The sequence below is a fragment of the Chrysemys picta genome, chromosome 10 (genome assembly GCF_011386835.1).
Source record: "Chrysemys picta bellii isolate R12L10 chromosome 10, ASM1138683v2, whole genome shotgun sequence".
Taxonomy (NCBI): domain Eukaryota; kingdom Metazoa; phylum Chordata; order Testudines; family Emydidae; genus Chrysemys; species Chrysemys picta.
The window spans coordinates 87,893,194-87,911,182 of NC_088800.1; the positions used below are offsets into that span (position 1 = coordinate 87,893,194).

At 45.6% G+C, this 17,989-nt stretch overlaps 1 protein-coding gene across 7 annotated transcripts; it reads left to right on the top strand.

Annotated features, from left to right (window-relative positions):
• Window positions 1-176: 176 nt before the first annotated feature.
• On the top strand, window positions 177-17,798 carry KDM8 (lysine demethylase 8). Of its 7 annotated transcripts, none has more exons than XR_010591239.1 (9): window positions 177-390; window positions 835-1,444; window positions 3,149-3,315; window positions 5,135-5,267; window positions 6,824-6,865; window positions 11,512-11,661; window positions 15,639-15,774; window positions 16,024-16,116; window positions 16,212-16,332. XR_010591239.1 is itself a non-coding variant. In XM_005288893.5 (8 exons), exons 2-8 carry the CDS (start codon window positions 908-910, stop codon window positions 16,374-16,376), a joined length of 1,287 nt encoding a protein of 428 aa, XP_005288950.1. In that variant the 5' UTR covers window positions 179-329; window positions 835-907; the 3' UTR covers window positions 16,377-17,798. The 7 variants fall into 7 exon arrangements, 5 of the variants coding, with proteins under 5 accessions (XP_042708935.1, XP_005288950.1, XP_065416441.1 ...); XR_010591240.1 differs by having other exon boundaries at window positions 235-390; window positions 838-1,444; XM_005288893.5 differs by lacking the exon at window positions 15,639-15,774 and having other exon boundaries at window positions 179-329; window positions 16,212-17,798.
• The last annotated feature ends 191 nt before the right edge of the window (window positions 17,799-17,989 follow it).

Sequence of the window (17,989 nt, forward strand, 5' to 3'; positions counted from 1 at the left end):
GCCGCCCGGGAGCCGGGCCGAGCCCCGCAGAGCCTGAGACGGGCGGGCGGGCATTGGGCTCCCCACAGGCCGCGGGTGGCAGCTCCTGCCAGGCCCCGCCCTCTTAGCGCCGCCCCTATGGGCCGCGCGCGGCCGGGGGGGGAGTGAGCCGGCGGGGGCGGGGCCGGGAAGCGGGGGGACGCAGGAGGCGGAGCCATGGTCGGGGCGCGCTCTCAGCCCGGGTGGGGGCGGCGCTGCGCAGGCCCAGTAGATGCGGAACTGGAGCGCCGGGTGGCGCGCGGAGCGGTGGCTGCAGGGATCCGGCAGGCGGCGCTGCTGAGAGGCGCGAGGTGGTTCCCTCCCCTCCCGGGCTGCGCGGAGGAGGGGCACTCGGAGGGAGGCGCACTAGGGGTGAGGGGGTGCCTGGGGCTCTCTCAGAGGAAGGGGTGTATGGGGCGAGGGGGTGCATGGGGGAGGGGTGCTCTAGGGGTGAGGGGGTGGCACTCTTAGACGGAGGGGTGCATGGAGCAAACAGGGATGTGCTTGGGGTGAGGGGGTGCATGGGGCTTTCTCAGAAGGAGGGGTGCATGGGGAGGGGTGCTCTAGGGGCAAGGGGGTGGCACTCTTAGAGGGAGGGGTGCTCTTGGGGTGAGGGGATGCACAGGGTGGGGCACTGAGGGAGGGGTGCATGGGGCGAGGGGGTGCATGGGGGTGGGGCACACTCAGAGGGAGGGGTGCTCTTGGGGCGAAGGGGTGCATGGCGTGAGGTGCTCTCGGTCTGGCACTGCGACTGCCTGGCTTCCACATTGGGCCCCTTTGGCTCTGCTCAAAAGTAACATTTGTGTTTGTTTACAGAAGGTGGTGGGGCAAGAGAACCAGCCCCTAATCCCAGCTGTCCAGTAGCAGTAGTCAGCCCCTAGGGTGCCTCATGTCCCAACCCAGCTCTCCTGAGGGCCTAGCCACAAGCTCCTGCCCCGCTGCAGATCAGGTCTCAGCAGGAAACACCATGTGGGCCAACATCAGGGCATTGCTGCCCAACACTAAAGAAGACCTGAAATTGGACTTCAGCGAGAAAGTGGAGGAAAGTGTCATCTCACTGCTGCAGCAAGCTAGAGACCTTCTCTATGGAGCTGGAAGCCTCTGCTCTGGAAGCACAAGGGAAACCTGCTTACAAGTCAGTGAGATAATAATAGATTACTCTTGGGAAAAGCTTAATATTGGGACTTGGAGAGATGTGGACAAGGACTGGCGACGAGTCTATTCTTATGGCTGCCTTTTCAAAGTGCTGTGTATGTGCAGTGAGCAAGGCACCATAGCAGATACGATTCGGGTCTGTGACATGGGACTGCTGATGGGAGCATCCATATTGGATAACATCCTGGTTAGGATAATTAATGTCCTTCAGAAGCATCTGACGTGTGGGAAACGGTCTGCTGAAGAAGACACAAAGGAGTCATGTAGAAAGGTAGCAGCTCTCAATGTTCTTGCCCACCACTGTATTACATACAGAGAGAATAGGAACTGGTGATTCCAGCAAATAACTAGATCCCAAAATCCAGGCTGGGTCAAGGAGCCACTGATCTTGGGGAGTAAATCATGTAACTCGGCCTCTCTCGTTTTTGGGTAAAAGCAGAGATCTCAGACAATGCAAATGAGATGAGCTTTACAGAGGCAGAAGATGATGCTTTTATGCAATCATTCCTCTTTTTTTGTTTACATGGAACTTTTCATCCTGTTTTCTCAGTTTATTTGCAGATCTAAAGGTATTCTGTCCCATTTTTTATCTACTTCTTGCTTATATCATCCTCTGGTTTCCCAATTAATGGGAGGCCTCTATCACACTTTTGTGGTACCTTCCATTCAAGGATCTCAGTCAAAAGATCTTACAAACATGAATGGATTGATCCTTGCAGGCCCTATAAATGAGAATCATCACCATTCTGTGCCTCAATTTCTCCATCTGTAAAATGGAGATGTGATGGGCCAGAGGTCACACAGTGGCAAAGACAGGAAAAGAGTGTCTCTAGGTTCCCAGTCCTGGGATTCACAGAATCACTCTTCCTGCAGGCACAGAACTACTTTGATACACTGTAAGAGCTGCCACTTGCAGCAGCTGTCAGTGCAGCCTGGAGAATTTCTTGTATATTTTACTTTTTTTTTTTTTATTTGGTGACCAGCTGAAATCTCTCTTCCTTTTCTGCTTCTGTTCCTATTCCATATCCTGCTTCTGGGGAAAGAACTGATGATTGCAGCCTCCATAAGTCAGTCCACCAGCTACTAATTGTGAGATTTTTGTGAGACACTGCAGGCTGTTCCATTGACATGCAATACAAATACTTAAATACTTAATACTTAATTAATGGAGTTATCCCATCTCCTAGAACTGGAAGGGACCTTGAAAGGTCATAGAGTCCAGCCCTCTGCCTTCACTAGCAGGACCAAGTACTGATTTTGTCCCAGATCCCCAAGTGGCCCCCTCAAGGATTGAACTCACAACCCTGGGTTTAGGCAGCGCAAGCAACACAAAAGGGAGGTCAGCTTCCCCACACACTCACCAATATGCCTGAGGGAGGCTGTAAATCTGGCTTCTCCATCCATATGCGCTTAGGACATAAGACCAGTTTACTTTAGACTCCTGGGTATTTTGGGAAGTCTTTGCAGGTTGGAGGAGTGCTGAGGATTTTATCCCCGTTCTGCTTAAGAACATAAGAACGGCCATATTGGGCCATATTGGGTCAGACCAAAGGTCCATCTAGCCCAGTATCCTGTCTTCTGACAGTGGCCAATGCCAGGTGCCCCAGAAGGAATGAACAGAACAGGGAATCATCAAGTGATCCATCCCCTGTCGCCCATTCCCAGCTTCTGGCAAACAGAGGGTTGGGACACCATCCCTGCCCAACCTGGCTAATAGCCATTGATGGCCCCATCCTCCAAGAATTTATCTAGTTCTTTTTTGAACCCCGTTGTAGTCTTGGCCTTCACAACATCCTCTGGCAAGGAGTTCCACAGGTTGACGGTAGCTTTTTCCCTGTTTATGTTACATCCTCAGTTCAAGTGATTTCAGCATCTCCTTTGCTGGGAGAGACTCACACTGTTTTTAACATACATGTTTTCTGATGTAATAAAGGGCAGGTTACTTTGTTGTGCTAAAAAAATCCCTGTGTTTCAGAAAATCCGGAATGACCACACGACCGTTCCATCAATAAAGTCAAAAGAAGTTATTCCACGGGTCCACTGCCCTTCTCTAGAGCATTTCAGAGATAATTATTTGATTCCACAAAAGCCTGTCATCCTGGAGGGTATTGTTGACCACTGGCCATGTATGAAGAAATGGAGGTGAGGACAAGAGCTTAAAAACAGCTTCGTCTGTGGCCCTGATTAAGCACGTACGTTTTCCGCACCAGTTAACTCAAGCCCAGAATAACCTATGCCTCTGTATGGTATGAAATGCCAGCTCCAGTGATTCCTGCTAGGAGCATCATCTTGCTGCATAATTTGTTCTACTTCTAAAATATTTTTCATTGCTAATAGTACTTGGCTGTAACAGATCCAGTTCAGAAACTTGCATCCTAATAGATTCTGCCTTGCTAATGATAGAATAATAGAAATCAGATGTTGGAAGAGAGCTGGTTTGTCATCCAGGCCATCTTTTCAGAGGCCAATGCAGGGAACTTCTTTTTGGTGCATTTTTTAGTGCTATACATCAGAGCTGGGCATGTATTGCCAAAGATTCTCGTGGTTATTTTTTTGAATTTGCCTCAGCCACGTCTTTTGTTTCTGCAAACATTCACACAATCAAAATTTACTGAGAAATATTTGATGAAAGTGAATTTAAAAGTTGCATGTACAAGAATGATTGGAAATGAAATTTTTCATTCACAAACACAAATATTAACACTGGAAGTGCTTTTAGGCTCAGCCTAATGATATCATGTGACTTACCTTGACATTCGAGTAAGCATTGCTAAAATTTCATTATTGTGTAGTGAATATTTGTAGCCAAAAGCCCATGATTAATCTATAGAGTAAAATACATTTACAAAAAACTCTCAAATGAATTTGAGGAAACCCTCACCTGCTTGCTGATATCCCACAAGCACAAATAGAAGCTACATTCATTGAATAAATGATGGTTCATTATTCACTCAGTACTCTTATAAACCCTTTTTCTCTTCTCAAAGATGTGTTCAAATAGGAAATTGGGGTTTTTTAACTGACGAAAAATTGTGGTATTAAGATGCATACAAACCTCACTGCTCATTACTTTGCTGCCTGCATCCTTGGTCTCTCTGGTTGACTGGCTTTTGAGAGCAGAGGCCTTCTCTGTATATTAGTCTTGTAAATTGCCTACCAGACTTCAGGTGCTGTGTAAATAGAAAATAATTAATAATAATATTCCAAGCAATGCAACTTCCACCTCTCCTCTTAGGGATACTCTTTCTGGCAAATGGGTGTCTCAGGAAGTGTTGTTTACATGCCATCAGGCATGAGCAGCGCATCCAATAAGCTGGGGACAGCTGTGCCCCCCCCCCCAAAACAGCCCCGCGTGGCCCCACCCACACTTATTGCCAAAGCCCCCTACTCCTTGCCCTTTTCCCCCTTGGCCCCAGACCAGACTGGCTGCTCCTCTTCAGTGCTGCTGGGACCGCCCAGCAGGGGGGTGGGGTGGCTGGAGGCAGTGGGGCTGCCCACCCTGTGGTTGGGGGAAGTGCGGGGGAGCCGCATACCGCCCACCCTGTGCTCGGGGGGGGCGCCTGCCCCATCCTTGGAGGGACTGTGCACCGCCCACCCGCCCTGCGCTCGTGGGCAGGCGGGGGCTGTACGCTACCCGCCTGATGCTTGGGACAGGGGGGCTCTGGCGGGGGAAGGGGACCGGGGCCGCAGGGGAGAGCAGGGGTGGTAGGGGCTAGCCTCCCCCAGCCAGCGGTTCACCCGCCGCCCATGCCATCAGGTAAATGCTCCACTGGAGTGCTCAGGATGTTTCCATAATCTTCTTAGTCAGGGCAAAGGACAAAGGCAGCTGCTGTGTGACACTAATGTTCTTTGTTCACAAAACCCTCTCAGAAAATGGATTTCCCATCTGACATCCAAGCCAGGAAAAATAATGAAAATGTTAAAGCTAAGATTGAAAATAATGGAACCTGCTTTCTTCCAGTCTGGATTATCTCCGTCAAATCGCCGGCTGCCGCACTGTCCCTGTGGAAGTGGGTTCCCGGTACACCGATGAGGAATGGTCTCAGACACTCATGATTGTCAATGACTTCATCGATCAGTATATCGTGAACAAGGTCTGTTACTTTCACATTGTTTTATCTCCTGAGAAAGTCTGGTATTGGAATGGAGAATTCTGTCCTAGACACACTTGGCAAAGAATATTAGAACAGAGAGCTGCTTGCACAATACCCAAAACCAGAGGTCCCAAACTGTGGGGCGCGCCCGCTTGGGGGGCACAGAGGAACGTTTGGGGGCCCCGGCTGCCAGCCACATGCCCGGCCAAGGCCTCGCCCCTGCCCCCAGCTATGGCTCCAGCCTGGGCATCTTTACCTCTATCTGCTACGGGGGAAGGAAGAGGGTGGACAGGGGTCAGGAGGGGAGCAAGATAAAAAGTTTGGGGACAGCTGTCTTACACGAGTCATGGTGCCTGAAATATTTTTAGGAATTGGAAGTCCCCAATTTGCACCATTGACTCACTTTCTCCTTATCTAGATGTTAATGTGCAGCAACTGGAATTTTAGGAGTTTTTCTAGTCATTGAGCAGGTAACTTAAGACCACCCCTCTTCGGGGATGCCCCATGTGGGAAGGATGATAGTTCAGTGGTTTGAGCATTGGCCTGCTAAACCCAGGGTTGTGAGTTCAGCCCTTGAGGGGGCCATTTAGGGAACTGAGGTAAAAAACTGTCTGGGGATTGGTCCTGCTTTGAGCAGGGGGTTGGACTAGATGATCTCCTGAGGTCCTTTCCAACCCTGATATTCTATGATTCTAGTTACATATATATTGATCTGTGTGTGACTATCAATGAACAATCTAAAACTTTGCCTGTTTAAAGGGTGAATCCCTGGCCATAGGGGGGATTTTACAGGCCTGCTGGTTTTGATCGTTGCACAGATTCCATCAGGAGACTCATCCCGCGACTGTTCTTTGCGCTCTTCACAGCATATTTGCTCCTCCACTTTCCCATGAGTCTTGTATGTGACTCACTGAAACTGTGAGGATGTTAGTGTGACTAGAAAACAAACTCATCCCTTGGTCATATTCACTGATATTACAGATAATATGGGTGTGGAGCTGTAGAGGCCTCATCCTGCTATTGCATAGATCCCTTCTCTGAAGCTTCTGTTACAGGTAGAACAAGGACTCTAGAAAAAATCTCACCATTTCTTCCCCTTTTTTGCCCTCCATCTCTGGAGCAGTCATTCTGTCCCAGATGGTACTATATCCGCCTGGCCTGACCCTGTCTAGTGAAGGCCAGGTGCCTCAGACCAAGCCCCATAATCACCAGTACTGTTCCTCTAATTGATTATGGTGCTTTGTGAGATCTCATAAGATCCAATTTCACTGCAACCTGTAACAAGGGATGTGAAGAAATGGGACATCAGATTAGATACTAAACATCCCTGCAGTGTGGCACAAGCATCAGGATCAGAAGTCTCCGAGCTGGCAGGACCACATATCTCCAGCAAGAGGAGCATTTACAGCCAAAATAGTCAGTTATTATTCAGTTGACTCTAGCATTTTGGAATAAATTATGCCAGTGATTGACTTTATTTATAAGTAACTTTCATAAATGTGAAGCCAGACCCTATAAATCATTATTCATTCTCTTTCTCTCTCCTGTAATTCCAGAATAGCATTGGATACCTTGCCCAGCATCAACTTTTTGATCAGGTAAATCTAAAAATGAATATTTTTTTCAGCTTGCTGTAGAGACAAGGGAATATCTTTCACTGGATCAACTTCTGTTGGTGCAGGCTAGTCTACACTAAAAGCTACATCAACGCAGTTGCACCGCTGTAGCATGTCTGGTGAAGACGCTCTATGCCAGAGGGAGAGACCTCTCCTGTCAGCATAATAAATCCACTTCCATGAGAGGCAATAGTTGTCCTGCCGACATAGCGCTGTCCATACCGGCGCTGATGAACCCAGAAAGCTCAGTAGCAAATACCGCCTCCTCAGCCGCCCCGGAACCTGCATGGGGCATATCAAAATCTTCTTCTGGAACTTAGAGACACTTTTCCCAGGACGGCTTGGGGTCTGGGCTGGGGAGGCACAGCGCGGCTGCAGCTGGCTCGGGACTCTTCCAGGCAGGTGGGGGGAGGCCTAAGGGCTTTGGTCAGCCCGCAACAACTCTGGCTGAGGAGGGGGTGGGTAGCGGGTCTTGGGGCTCCGGCTGCGGGCTGAGGCCGGTGCTAGGGGGTATGAATAAGCCACCCCCTGAGCGATGTAAGTTACACTGACCTAAGCGCCGGGGAGATTACTAATGAATCCAGGAAGCTGAATAGCACATATCACCTGCTCAGCAGCCCCTGAACCTGCATGGGGCATATCAATCAAAAACTTCCCCCCAAAGTCCTGCAACCAGACGTCTGGTGGCCGCAATAGCACCGTGGGAGGCAGAGACACCCTGTATACCTGTTGCCCAGGCCCCGAGTGACGTAAGTTATACTGAAGTAAGTGGTAGTGTAGACCTGGCCTTAGAGAGACAAGCTTTCAAGCCACACAGGGGAGCCATCCTAATACCCATGGCTGTTCCAACAGTAAGGACAAAGTGTTTGTTGTTGAATGTAAAATTGTTCTGGGTAAGGCTGAAATGGATGAATTTGGCGATGTGTTTGGGATGGACCTCTGAGTGTTGTCCATTGTCTTGTAAATGTTTGAGGCAGGCAGCAGTGCCGTCATTGTGAGGGATGTTGGCGTATAAGGAAGTGACATCCATGATGACAGCCATCCAACACACAAAGAAGTGGAACAGGCCACCCAAATACCCTGAGAGAATCTGCTTCAATACAGAAATAAAACCCGCTCTGACTGCACACCTCTAGTTATTCCCACCACCTCACACTGGAACCCATATGGGGTATCATCAAACAACTACAACCCACACTCAATAGGGACCCCATCCTATGCAGTGAATACTGTTGCAAAGAACTCATTTTGCTTCTCTGCAAGGGCCTTATCTTCCTGGAGAGCTCCTTTGGCACCTTGATCATCCAGTGGCCCCATTGATTGTTTGGCAGACTTCCTGCTTCTCATGTACTTACGAAAAATGTTTGCTGTTCTTGCATCTTTTGCTAGTTGCTCTTCAAATTCTCTTTTGGCATGCCTAATTATACTTCCGCACTTGATTTGCCAGAGTTTATGCTCCTTTCTATTTTCCTCAGTAGGATTTGACTTACTATTACTCTGCTATGTAGCCAGGGTGGCATTTTTTTGGTCCTCTTGATGGTGGTTTTTTTTTGGGGGGGGGGAGAGGCGGCAGGGTTATATATTTAGTTTGAGCCTCTATTATGGTGTGTTTTTGTGTGAATCCCCTTTTTGAAGTTAGTATGTTTCTTTGGGATTTCCTCCCTACAAGGATATTAAATTTGATTACATTATGGTCACTATTACCAAGTGGTTCAAGTATATTCACCTTTTGGACCAGACCCCGTGTTCCACTTAAGGCTAAATCAAGAATTGCCTCTCCCTTTCTGAGTTATAGGACTGGCTGTTCCAAGAATCAGTCATTAATGGCATCTAAAAAATTTATCCCTGCATCCCTTCCTGAGGTGACAATATAGGAATAGTTGAAATCCCCCATTATTATTGGGGTTTCTGTTTTTATAGCCTCTCTAATCTCCCTGGTGATTTCACAATCACCATCCTGGTCAGGTGGTCAGTAATATATTCCTACTGCTATACTCTTACTATTCAAGCATGGAATTTCTACCCCTAGAGATTCTATGGTACAGTTTGATTCATTTAAGATTTTTAGTATATTTGACTTACCTTCTTTCGCATATAGTGCCACCCCCCTCCACTAGTGCGGCTTGCTCTGTCATTTCTGTATATTTTGTACCCTGGTACTATTGTATCCCATTGATTATCATTGTTCCACCAAGTTTCTGTGATGCCTCTTTGTCCTTTGACTGTTTTTCTTCAGATCTTACTGTACTTTTTATCAACTTCTATCCTATCCTCTTTGTTAGGATATAGAGTATCCCCTTTAATAAATCCTCCACTAAGGAAGGTCTCTGTCCAAACCATGTGGTCCTCTGCGCCCGTCGGCTTTCTCCCAGCACATGGGTCGTACTGAGGATCTCAGTTGCAGCCTGGACACTCTGTTAGTTGGAAGGAGACTCTGTATTCTCCATAATGTTTTAGGATTTCCCACCTGCACCGTAACTTGAAGGGATAGGGAGGGTCTGTAACTCTACCCTGGATCCATCCTGTTTAGTGTGGTGGTACCTTTTCAGTAGTGAGAAAATCCAGTCTTTGTAATGCTTTGTGACCATGTCATGTTGCTTGTGTGTGTGAATATAACTTGAGCAGCAGCTCTGCACCCAGGAAATAAAACTGTTGGAACTCTGGGCAGGGAACAGTCTTTACAAGCAATCAGTTCAGTTGCACCACAGTAGGCAACAGGCTTCATTTCATCATCTACTCCCTGTGTGTTCAGATAAACAGAACTGGTAGCAGTCTGTAGTAGTGGCACCTAGTGACTTCCCTGGTGCTACAGTCTCATTGACAGTGAGCTTTCTCTGCTCATGGCGAGACTAGACAAGAGGGTTGGGGTGACTCTGGATTGTGTATTGATTTAAAGTAAGCCAGGGATCACTTTCTGTTGCTGATCACATGTCCCTGATCATTGTCACCACTGCAGGACAGGTGAATCGGCTTCTGAAACTCCAGGGACTGTGGCCCCACTTCTAGGGGCTGCTGTCCCTACTCTCTACCCATCTTCAGAAAGTAAACTGTTCTTCTCTCCGCTTGTGCAGTTACCGCTGAACCTTCCTTCCAGTTTGCTAGAGGGAGATGTGTCTGGTGAGGGGTGTATACTGGGGTGACACAAGGGTCAGACTGAAGGATGGGGAGGAGGGGTTAATTTCATAGTTCAAGAGCAATGTGCTCCTCTGCCAAGACACATGCATTACCACCATGCTGACTCATTCTTGTAATTCTCATTCCCCTGTTTCCTCTACCTCCTCTCTATTTGGGCTTCCTTCATCTTGTCATGTCTCCATTTACATTGTAAGCTCTCTGGCCAGGGACGCTGTCTGTATCTGTACAGTGCCCAGCAGCATGGTGTCTTGATACCGCGGGCAGCCTTTGCATGCTATCACAATACAAATAACTAGTGAGCAGGTCTCAGCCCATGAGTAAAGACACTTCTAACAATTATGCGAAAGGAGGACGTGGGAACAGGGGAAGAAGGAAAAATAATTAAATTATAACAATAAAAAAAAAATCCTAACTGCCCCAGGGGAAGTAGGAAGAAAAACTAAACCTTTGGTGTTTCTTTGACAAGAACTGTCTGAGGTGTTCAGATACTGTAATGATGGGAAGGGTATGAAACCCTGGGCAGACTGAGGAAGAGGAGAATGGGCAAGTGTGTATTGTGATTGGGAGAAAGGGAGGGGGAAAGGCAGGACATTTTTTTAAAAGAGTAGATTAAATATGTTAATTTTATTTCAGAGTTCTATTAAGATGCAAAAGATTTTAATAAAGAACTTGAGCAGCATGCTCATAACATAGTCAATTCACTAATAAAACAATATTTTCATTAGTGTTTCTTACTGTGTTTTGAGTTTAACTGCTAAATAAGAAAATTTCTCTGCAGAATTAAAAACATTCCCATAGATTTTGGCTTTACATTACAGTAGTTTGGGGACCTTTCCTACAGATCTTCAGTGGCCCTTCTCTTCTGCTGACCCTGTTGAACAATCCAACCTTTGTGGTTTATTGAATCAGCTGGTTTATAATTTTGGAACTGTGATTTACATGGGCTGTCTCACTTCTCTCCATTGTACTGATCTACGTGACGTTGTTCGCACTTTGAGATAGGGCCTGGTCTTCTATTCTGGACATGCAATCCATATTGACGCTGCTCTGCACATCAGCACACGCATGCTCTCATTGTGTACTTTTACATAAGAACTTAAGAACAGTCACACTGGGTCAGACCTAAGGTCCATCTAGCCCAGTATCCTGTCTTCCAATAGTGGCCAATGCCAGATGCCACAGAGGAAATTAATAGAACTGGCAATCATCGAGTGATCCATCCACTGCCGTCCAGTACCAGCTCCTGGCAAACTGAGGCTAGGTAGGAACACCATCCCTGCCCATCTTGGCTAATAGCCATTGATGGACTTATCCTCCATGAACTTACCTAGTTCTTTTTTTAACCCTGTTATAGTCTGGGCCTTCACAACATCCTCTGGCAATGAGCTCCACAGGTTGGCTGTGCATTGTGTGAAGAAATACTTCCTTTTGTTTGTTTTAAACTTGCTGCCTATTAATTTCATTTCTGTATTGTTGTTGGTTATTGGGAGTAGATCCCAGAACTGAAGCAGGATATTTGCATCCCTGATTACTGCAGCCTGGGGGAAGGGGAAGAAGATAACATCACCATTAATGCTTGGTTTGGCCCAGAGGGAACCATCTCACCTCTTCATCAAGATCCACAGCAAAATTTCTTAGTCCAGGTCTGTACTCTGTGTTTTGTAATGACTGCATAACCCGAGTGTAACTTTAACAATACAGCTAGAACGTACCTAAGTATTAGAGACGAGGGTAGCTAAAGGTTTGATTGATAAGAATGGCATGTATGAATAGTTTACTATGTCTCTGTTGTGTTTACCACCTTTGCATCTAAGCATCTGACAGATGTTAACAGATTTATGCTGTCAATGCCCGGTGAGGTAGGGAAGTATTATTTATCTCCATTTTACAGGTGAGGAACCCAGGCACAGAAAGGAGAAGTGAGTTTCCCAAGGTCACACCTGGAGTCCATGGCAGAGCTGGGAAGAACCCATTTCTCCAGATTCCCTGCATGGGGCATTATCCATAAAACCTTCCTTTTCCTCTCTAGGATGCAGCAGAGTTTTGTGTGAATTTATACCACAAGGGCAAATAACACCATCAGCCCTGATTATCTTATGAAATAGCTCTTTGTATTCCATGAAAATTCAGAGTTTAAACCATGTTCTCACCCTAGCCAAATTAGTGCTATTCTCAGATGAAAGAAAGATTATTGCTGGTAGGTTTATTAATGTTTACATTACAGAAGCACCCAGAGGCTCCGATCAGGATTGGGGCTACTTTGTACTAGCGCAGCACAAACACATGAAGATTGCCTGCCCAGAGTTTACAATTTAAGATGTTCAACTGTGAGTTTGTTTACAGGCTGGAGACCTCAGAGTTGCTCTTTTCTCCCCTTCAGACTCTTAACAGACACATCAGCCAATGCACTAAGACAAAGACAGCTATTGCATTCTTTCACATTGCTTTCAGCTGAGCCATATAACTGAGGCCCTGGCTATTTGTGCCTGTTAATGAGAAGGGGTGTTAGACCTATTTACCTAAGTACACTACATTTCAATTAGAGAGTGTATTCTTTATCACTTACTTTTCTAAAAATGGCTGTTTAGAATTTCCATGCAGTTAAACAGCTGCCATGTTCCACCCAGCAGTGACTGCATTTTGATAGGAAGAATTCCCTAATGTATACAGATTGCAAAGGATACTGGAATCTTTCTGGAGGAAAGGCCTTGCATAGGGTAGTATTATGAGGGAAAATCTGGATGCCGTGTCATGCTCCAACCAGCCTTGTGACAGTTGTGCCTTGAGAAGAGGAGATTCTCAGTCAGTGAATGGGGAGTGGAGTATTGTGAGCAGCAGGGGACCTCATAGCCCAAGTTTTCCCAGTGTTGCCTAAGGCCTGGCTATGAATTTCCAGATCGCCTCAGGGCATCGTAAACAGGCAAAATCAATATGAAAGAAATTCAGTGTCAAGTCTCTTCCAGATACAGTGACTTAGCAGAAACTTCAGCAGTATCAAACCTTTCTTGGAGACCACCATACTTACAGTTGATGAGGATAATGAAAATTTCTGGAAGTGATTAAAGGCTGCCACTCTTTTGACATGTGCTGAGTCCATTGACTATGTCACCTGCCATCACCAAGATTGGTTTGATGAGAATGATGCTGAAATTCAGGGCCCGCTCAACCAGAAAAGAAAAGCTCATTGCATATGGCAAAACGACGTATCACATCAAAAGAAGAAAGAGTCATACAAGCAACTCAAGGCTGAAGCCCAAAGGAAAATCCGTGACATCAAAAACAAGTGGTGGTGAGAAAAGGCCAAGAAGATTGAGCTTTCCACTCATAAACATGACATGAGGAGCTTTTTTCAGGCAATAGGGGCCATTTACGGTCCATGCCCCCATACTCCTATACCACTCTGAGCCCAAGATGGGTCAATGTATTTTAAAAACAGCTAAGCCATCAAAGCCAGATGGAAGGAGCATTTTGAGTCACTCCTGAATCATGAATCAACTGTTTGATGCCACTATGAATCCATACCTCAAGACATGAAAGAGAATCTCTTGCTGATCCCACCCCCCATCCTCAGAGAAGTACCACGAGCCCACATGCAAACCAAGAACAACAAGGCAACAGGACCAGATGGCATACCAGCTGAAGTCTACAAGTTTGGAGGTGAGGAACTGGTAAAGAAGGTCCACAAACTTTTTATTCAAATCTGGTATAATGAGAAGATTCCGGAAGACTTGAGAAATGCCAACATTGTTACAATCTTTAAGAAAAGAGATAAGTTGGAGGGTGAAAATTATCGAGGCATTGCCTTGCTATCTACAGCAGGGGAAATTCTCGCCTGTATCCTCTTAAACCAATTACTTCCCTTTGCTGAGGAAATATTGCCAGAATCTCAGTGTGGTTTCAGACCATCTCACAGGACAACCAACATGATCTTCGTTGCCTGCCAAATCCAGGAGAAGTCTCAGGAGTAAAATCAGGACCTGTACATGGCCTTCAACTCCATCAGTCACAAAGTCATGTGGAAGGTGCTGGCCAGATTTGGCTGCCCTCCCAACATTTTTACGGTCCTAAGACGACTTCATGATCAGATGACTACCACAGTTTTCTATAATGGCCTGGAGACGGACACTTTTGTCATCAAAACTGGTAAACAAGGATGTATTATTGCACCAACCCTATTCTCCATCTATTTAGCAGTCATTTTGGTCCTCATTAAAGACCGCCTCCCTAATGGAGTTGACATTCAATACAGAATGGATGGGCAGTTGTTTAATCTTCAAAGTTTAAAGTCCTCCGGGCATCCATTAGTGATCTTCAGTATGCTGATGACTGTGCCATCCTTGCACGCACTGGGTGACTTTCAATCCACACTGGATTTTTTTTTGCACAAGCTTACCAAAGCCTAGGACTCTCACTTAATATCAAGAAGACTAAAGTGCTCCATCAGCCTGCCTCAGGCCTTGTACATGACCCACCACAAATCACCTTTGAGGGACAGACTTTGGAGACAGTCGAGCACTTCTGCTACCTCGGTAGTGAACTCTCTCAAAATGCAAAAATCGATAGTGAGATCCAGCACAGGATCCAGGGCACAAGTGCTTTCTTTGGGAAAGTGCTCCAACGTCTTTTCATGGACCGTTACCTATGGAAGGACACCAAGATCCAGGTCTATAAGACAATTGTTATTCCTATACTCCTTTATGGATGCGAAAGCTAGGTATCCTATCAACAGCACCTCAAGAGTCTGGAGAGGTGCCATCAGCAATGGCTCTGGAAGATCTTTCGCATCAAGTGGGAAGATCACTGCACTAATGCCAGCATCCTCACCGAAGCCAATGTTACCGGCATTGAAACAATGATCCTCATGCACTAACTCCGCTGGGCTGGACATTGTGTGTGGATGCCAGACTCTTGCCTCCCAAAACAAGCCCTCTACTCTCAGCTCACCCATGGTCAGAGATCCTGTGGTGGTGAAGGAAACGCTCCAAAGTAAACTAATTGACATAAGCTGGGAGGAGCAAGCCACCAACCAACCTCAATGGCGCCACGTCGAGGAGAAGTGTCTTGCCCTCTAAGCTGAGAAGAGAGAGAGAAGGAATTAAAAAGAAAAAACCTTTTTCCCAGTAGGCAGCTGATCCACCAGAAAGTATCTGTACCTACTGCAGGCGGATCCGTGGTTCCCAGATCGGACTCCTGAGTCATCTCAGGATCCATATGTAAATCTGTGGTAGCGATCATCCTCAAATCGAGGGATCGCTAGTGATGGAGGCATTATTCTATTGCTAACAGAGAGTACAAGCACCTGTGAAGTTTCATAGCCTAGCAACTTTAATTTAGTCTGCCAGTTAATTTTTAGCATCACCTGCCTGCAACTCAGAGAAGTGCAGGTCAATCAGTCCAGCTGCCTTTCTAATTCTACTCTCCCAATTGCACATCACAATGTAGAGAACAAATGGTAATGGAAAAATTAGACCTTGTAGAGTATGAGCACGCTCAAGATCAGCTGGCTGCTACCTGGAAATATCACCTTTACTCTCTTGAATGTAGCACTGCTCAGCTCAGCAGGCACGGCTAACTCAATACCTTTTTTATTCACCTTCCTTTCCACATTGTTTCCTTCTAGCTATGTATGGCCCCAGCAGCACTGTGGAGACTGGGTGCCATATAATGAAAAATGAATTTCAAGAGGAAGAGCTGCCTTCCTTTCCTTAAAAGCATCTCCCCAGTATTTGGACATCTTACCTGTTCCATGAAGCCAGGTACATAGGTTACAACCCAATCTGATCTGATTTCATTCTTCATTATAGAGTGCCTGTTCCTCAGTAGCAAAAATCATGACTTTACCTGTTTTGCCCAGGATCTGGCAATCCGCTGTATGTTAAGTGCTTGTCATGATACAGAGGTATAGAGCATTAGACTGATCACTAATTAACTGAACTCAAACCCTAGTTCAGCAGGTAATGTGCAGATTAATGACAGATGGGAAATTTATATCCTTCCACCTGCAGGTAATTGGAAGAAAATACATCCGTCTGTACTCTCCACAGGAATCAGAAAACTTATATCAACATGAAACCCAAATTCTTCACAACACCAGCCAGGTAAATAGCTGCCTGAAATCTAAAAATTGATAATTTAATTTTAAATAACCAAACCATCTTTGGACCTGAAAACAAATTGTGTGTTTGCTTTATAGGTGGATGTGGAGGATCCCGATTTAGTTAAGTTCCCCAAGTTTGAACGGGCTGCATTCCAAGCTTGTATTCTGACACCAGGACAGGTTCTGTTTATTCCAGTTAAATACTGGCATTATGTACGATCTCTCGATGTCAGCTTCTCTGTCAGTTTCTGGTGGTTATAAACCATTATTTGGTGTGGATAAATCTCTGTTGTGCAATTTAAGGTAATATAAAAAATGCAGCATGCTGTACTCTTGATTAGTGAAAGAATTTTCAGACCTTCAACAGAGGAAAGTTTTTTTCGTAACATGAGAACGTTCTCATTATCTTCTGCTTAAAGTGCAGAGCTGGGTTAAGAAATTCAGTTCTTTCTGCCTCCCGACATAGCGAGAAATCTAAACAAAGAATCAGAAATGAGGTAGCTGCAGCAGCCACTGTTTTGTGAATGTTTCCGATACAAATTCCTAATAAAGAGCATCTGTCAAATGATCAGCTCAAGTATACATACCCAAAACAAGACTATATATGGGCATTATCAAGCCACTTGGCCCTAAATGGTGTGATTGTCAAAGTGGAGCTGAAGGGAGCATGTGATCCATCTGAATTTAATAATAGTTGCATAGCCATGACTTCCATTATGGTGGATAACATTTATACAAAATCTCAGATAATAAAAGGGAGCCAAGCCAGCAGTAAAGTCTATTGCTAATGAGGGCTGAAAGAGCAGTACACTGGATTATTATATAATTCAGTTATAGAGCTCAGCTGTAGTACTTGTGTTGTGCCCTTTGCAGGGAGATGGACTGTATTCCTTTCATTCTCACCAGCGGTTAATTCATTACCATCCTCGCTGTTGCAGCTGGCAGGGTCTGGTGCCTCTCTCTCTTCCAAGCCATTATAAGGAAACACAGACTATTCTAAAATGATTTTTAAAAATAGCTGCTGGAGAAATACATTAATATATAAAACATGGGCACTACAGTGACTTCTTGTCTGCTGATCTAACAAAAAGCCCATTTGCTCCCAGGGGAAATATGAAATGAAGATTTCATTTTCTTGATTAAAGCTCTGATATTACTAATCATTGCAAATGCAGAGTTCTCGCTCACTGTTATGCAAACCCCAAGTGCGTGTTTGCTTAGAATGAAGCCTCAACATGCGTTCTGGTGCAGTGAGCCAGTGAAGGAATCAGCACGTGGTGTTTGGAGACTGCTCCTTCATCGGGTGCTCATTCCCATTAGGCTCCTCTCTCCCACACTAAACCATTTTCTGGGGTATTATGTAAAAACAGTTATAACAGAAGGAACTGTGAAAGAGATGCTCAACTTCTACTCTCAGTCATTCTGGGCTGAAAAGACTACCCACCTGCTTCTGTGCCTGCGAAACTGTGAGACTAAATGTGCTTTGAGATCCAAGAAATGAAGGTGCAGCAGAAGTGCTAACTTAGCATTATTTATTATAACCAACAATTACCACGAAATCATGATATTAAAAGGAGGCTTAATAGATGCTCTTAAATCTTGGGAAACCCTGAGATGTGCTTCTGGTACCACCTCGCTGTCAGATTTGCAGCAATAAAGAATGAATGTGTGTGTGAATACTCTATGTTTAAAAGCATCCTTTCAGAGAAGGGCTGGACCTAGGTGGGGATGAGATATTTAATACTGAGCCCTGTCAGAGGCACCTTCACTGAATTCAATGACAAACCTCATTGATTTTATGGATTTTATAACAGTTTTAAAATGGAAGTCGAAATAGGTCTTGTCTCTTTTAAAAAGTTTTATTTTTGGAAGAT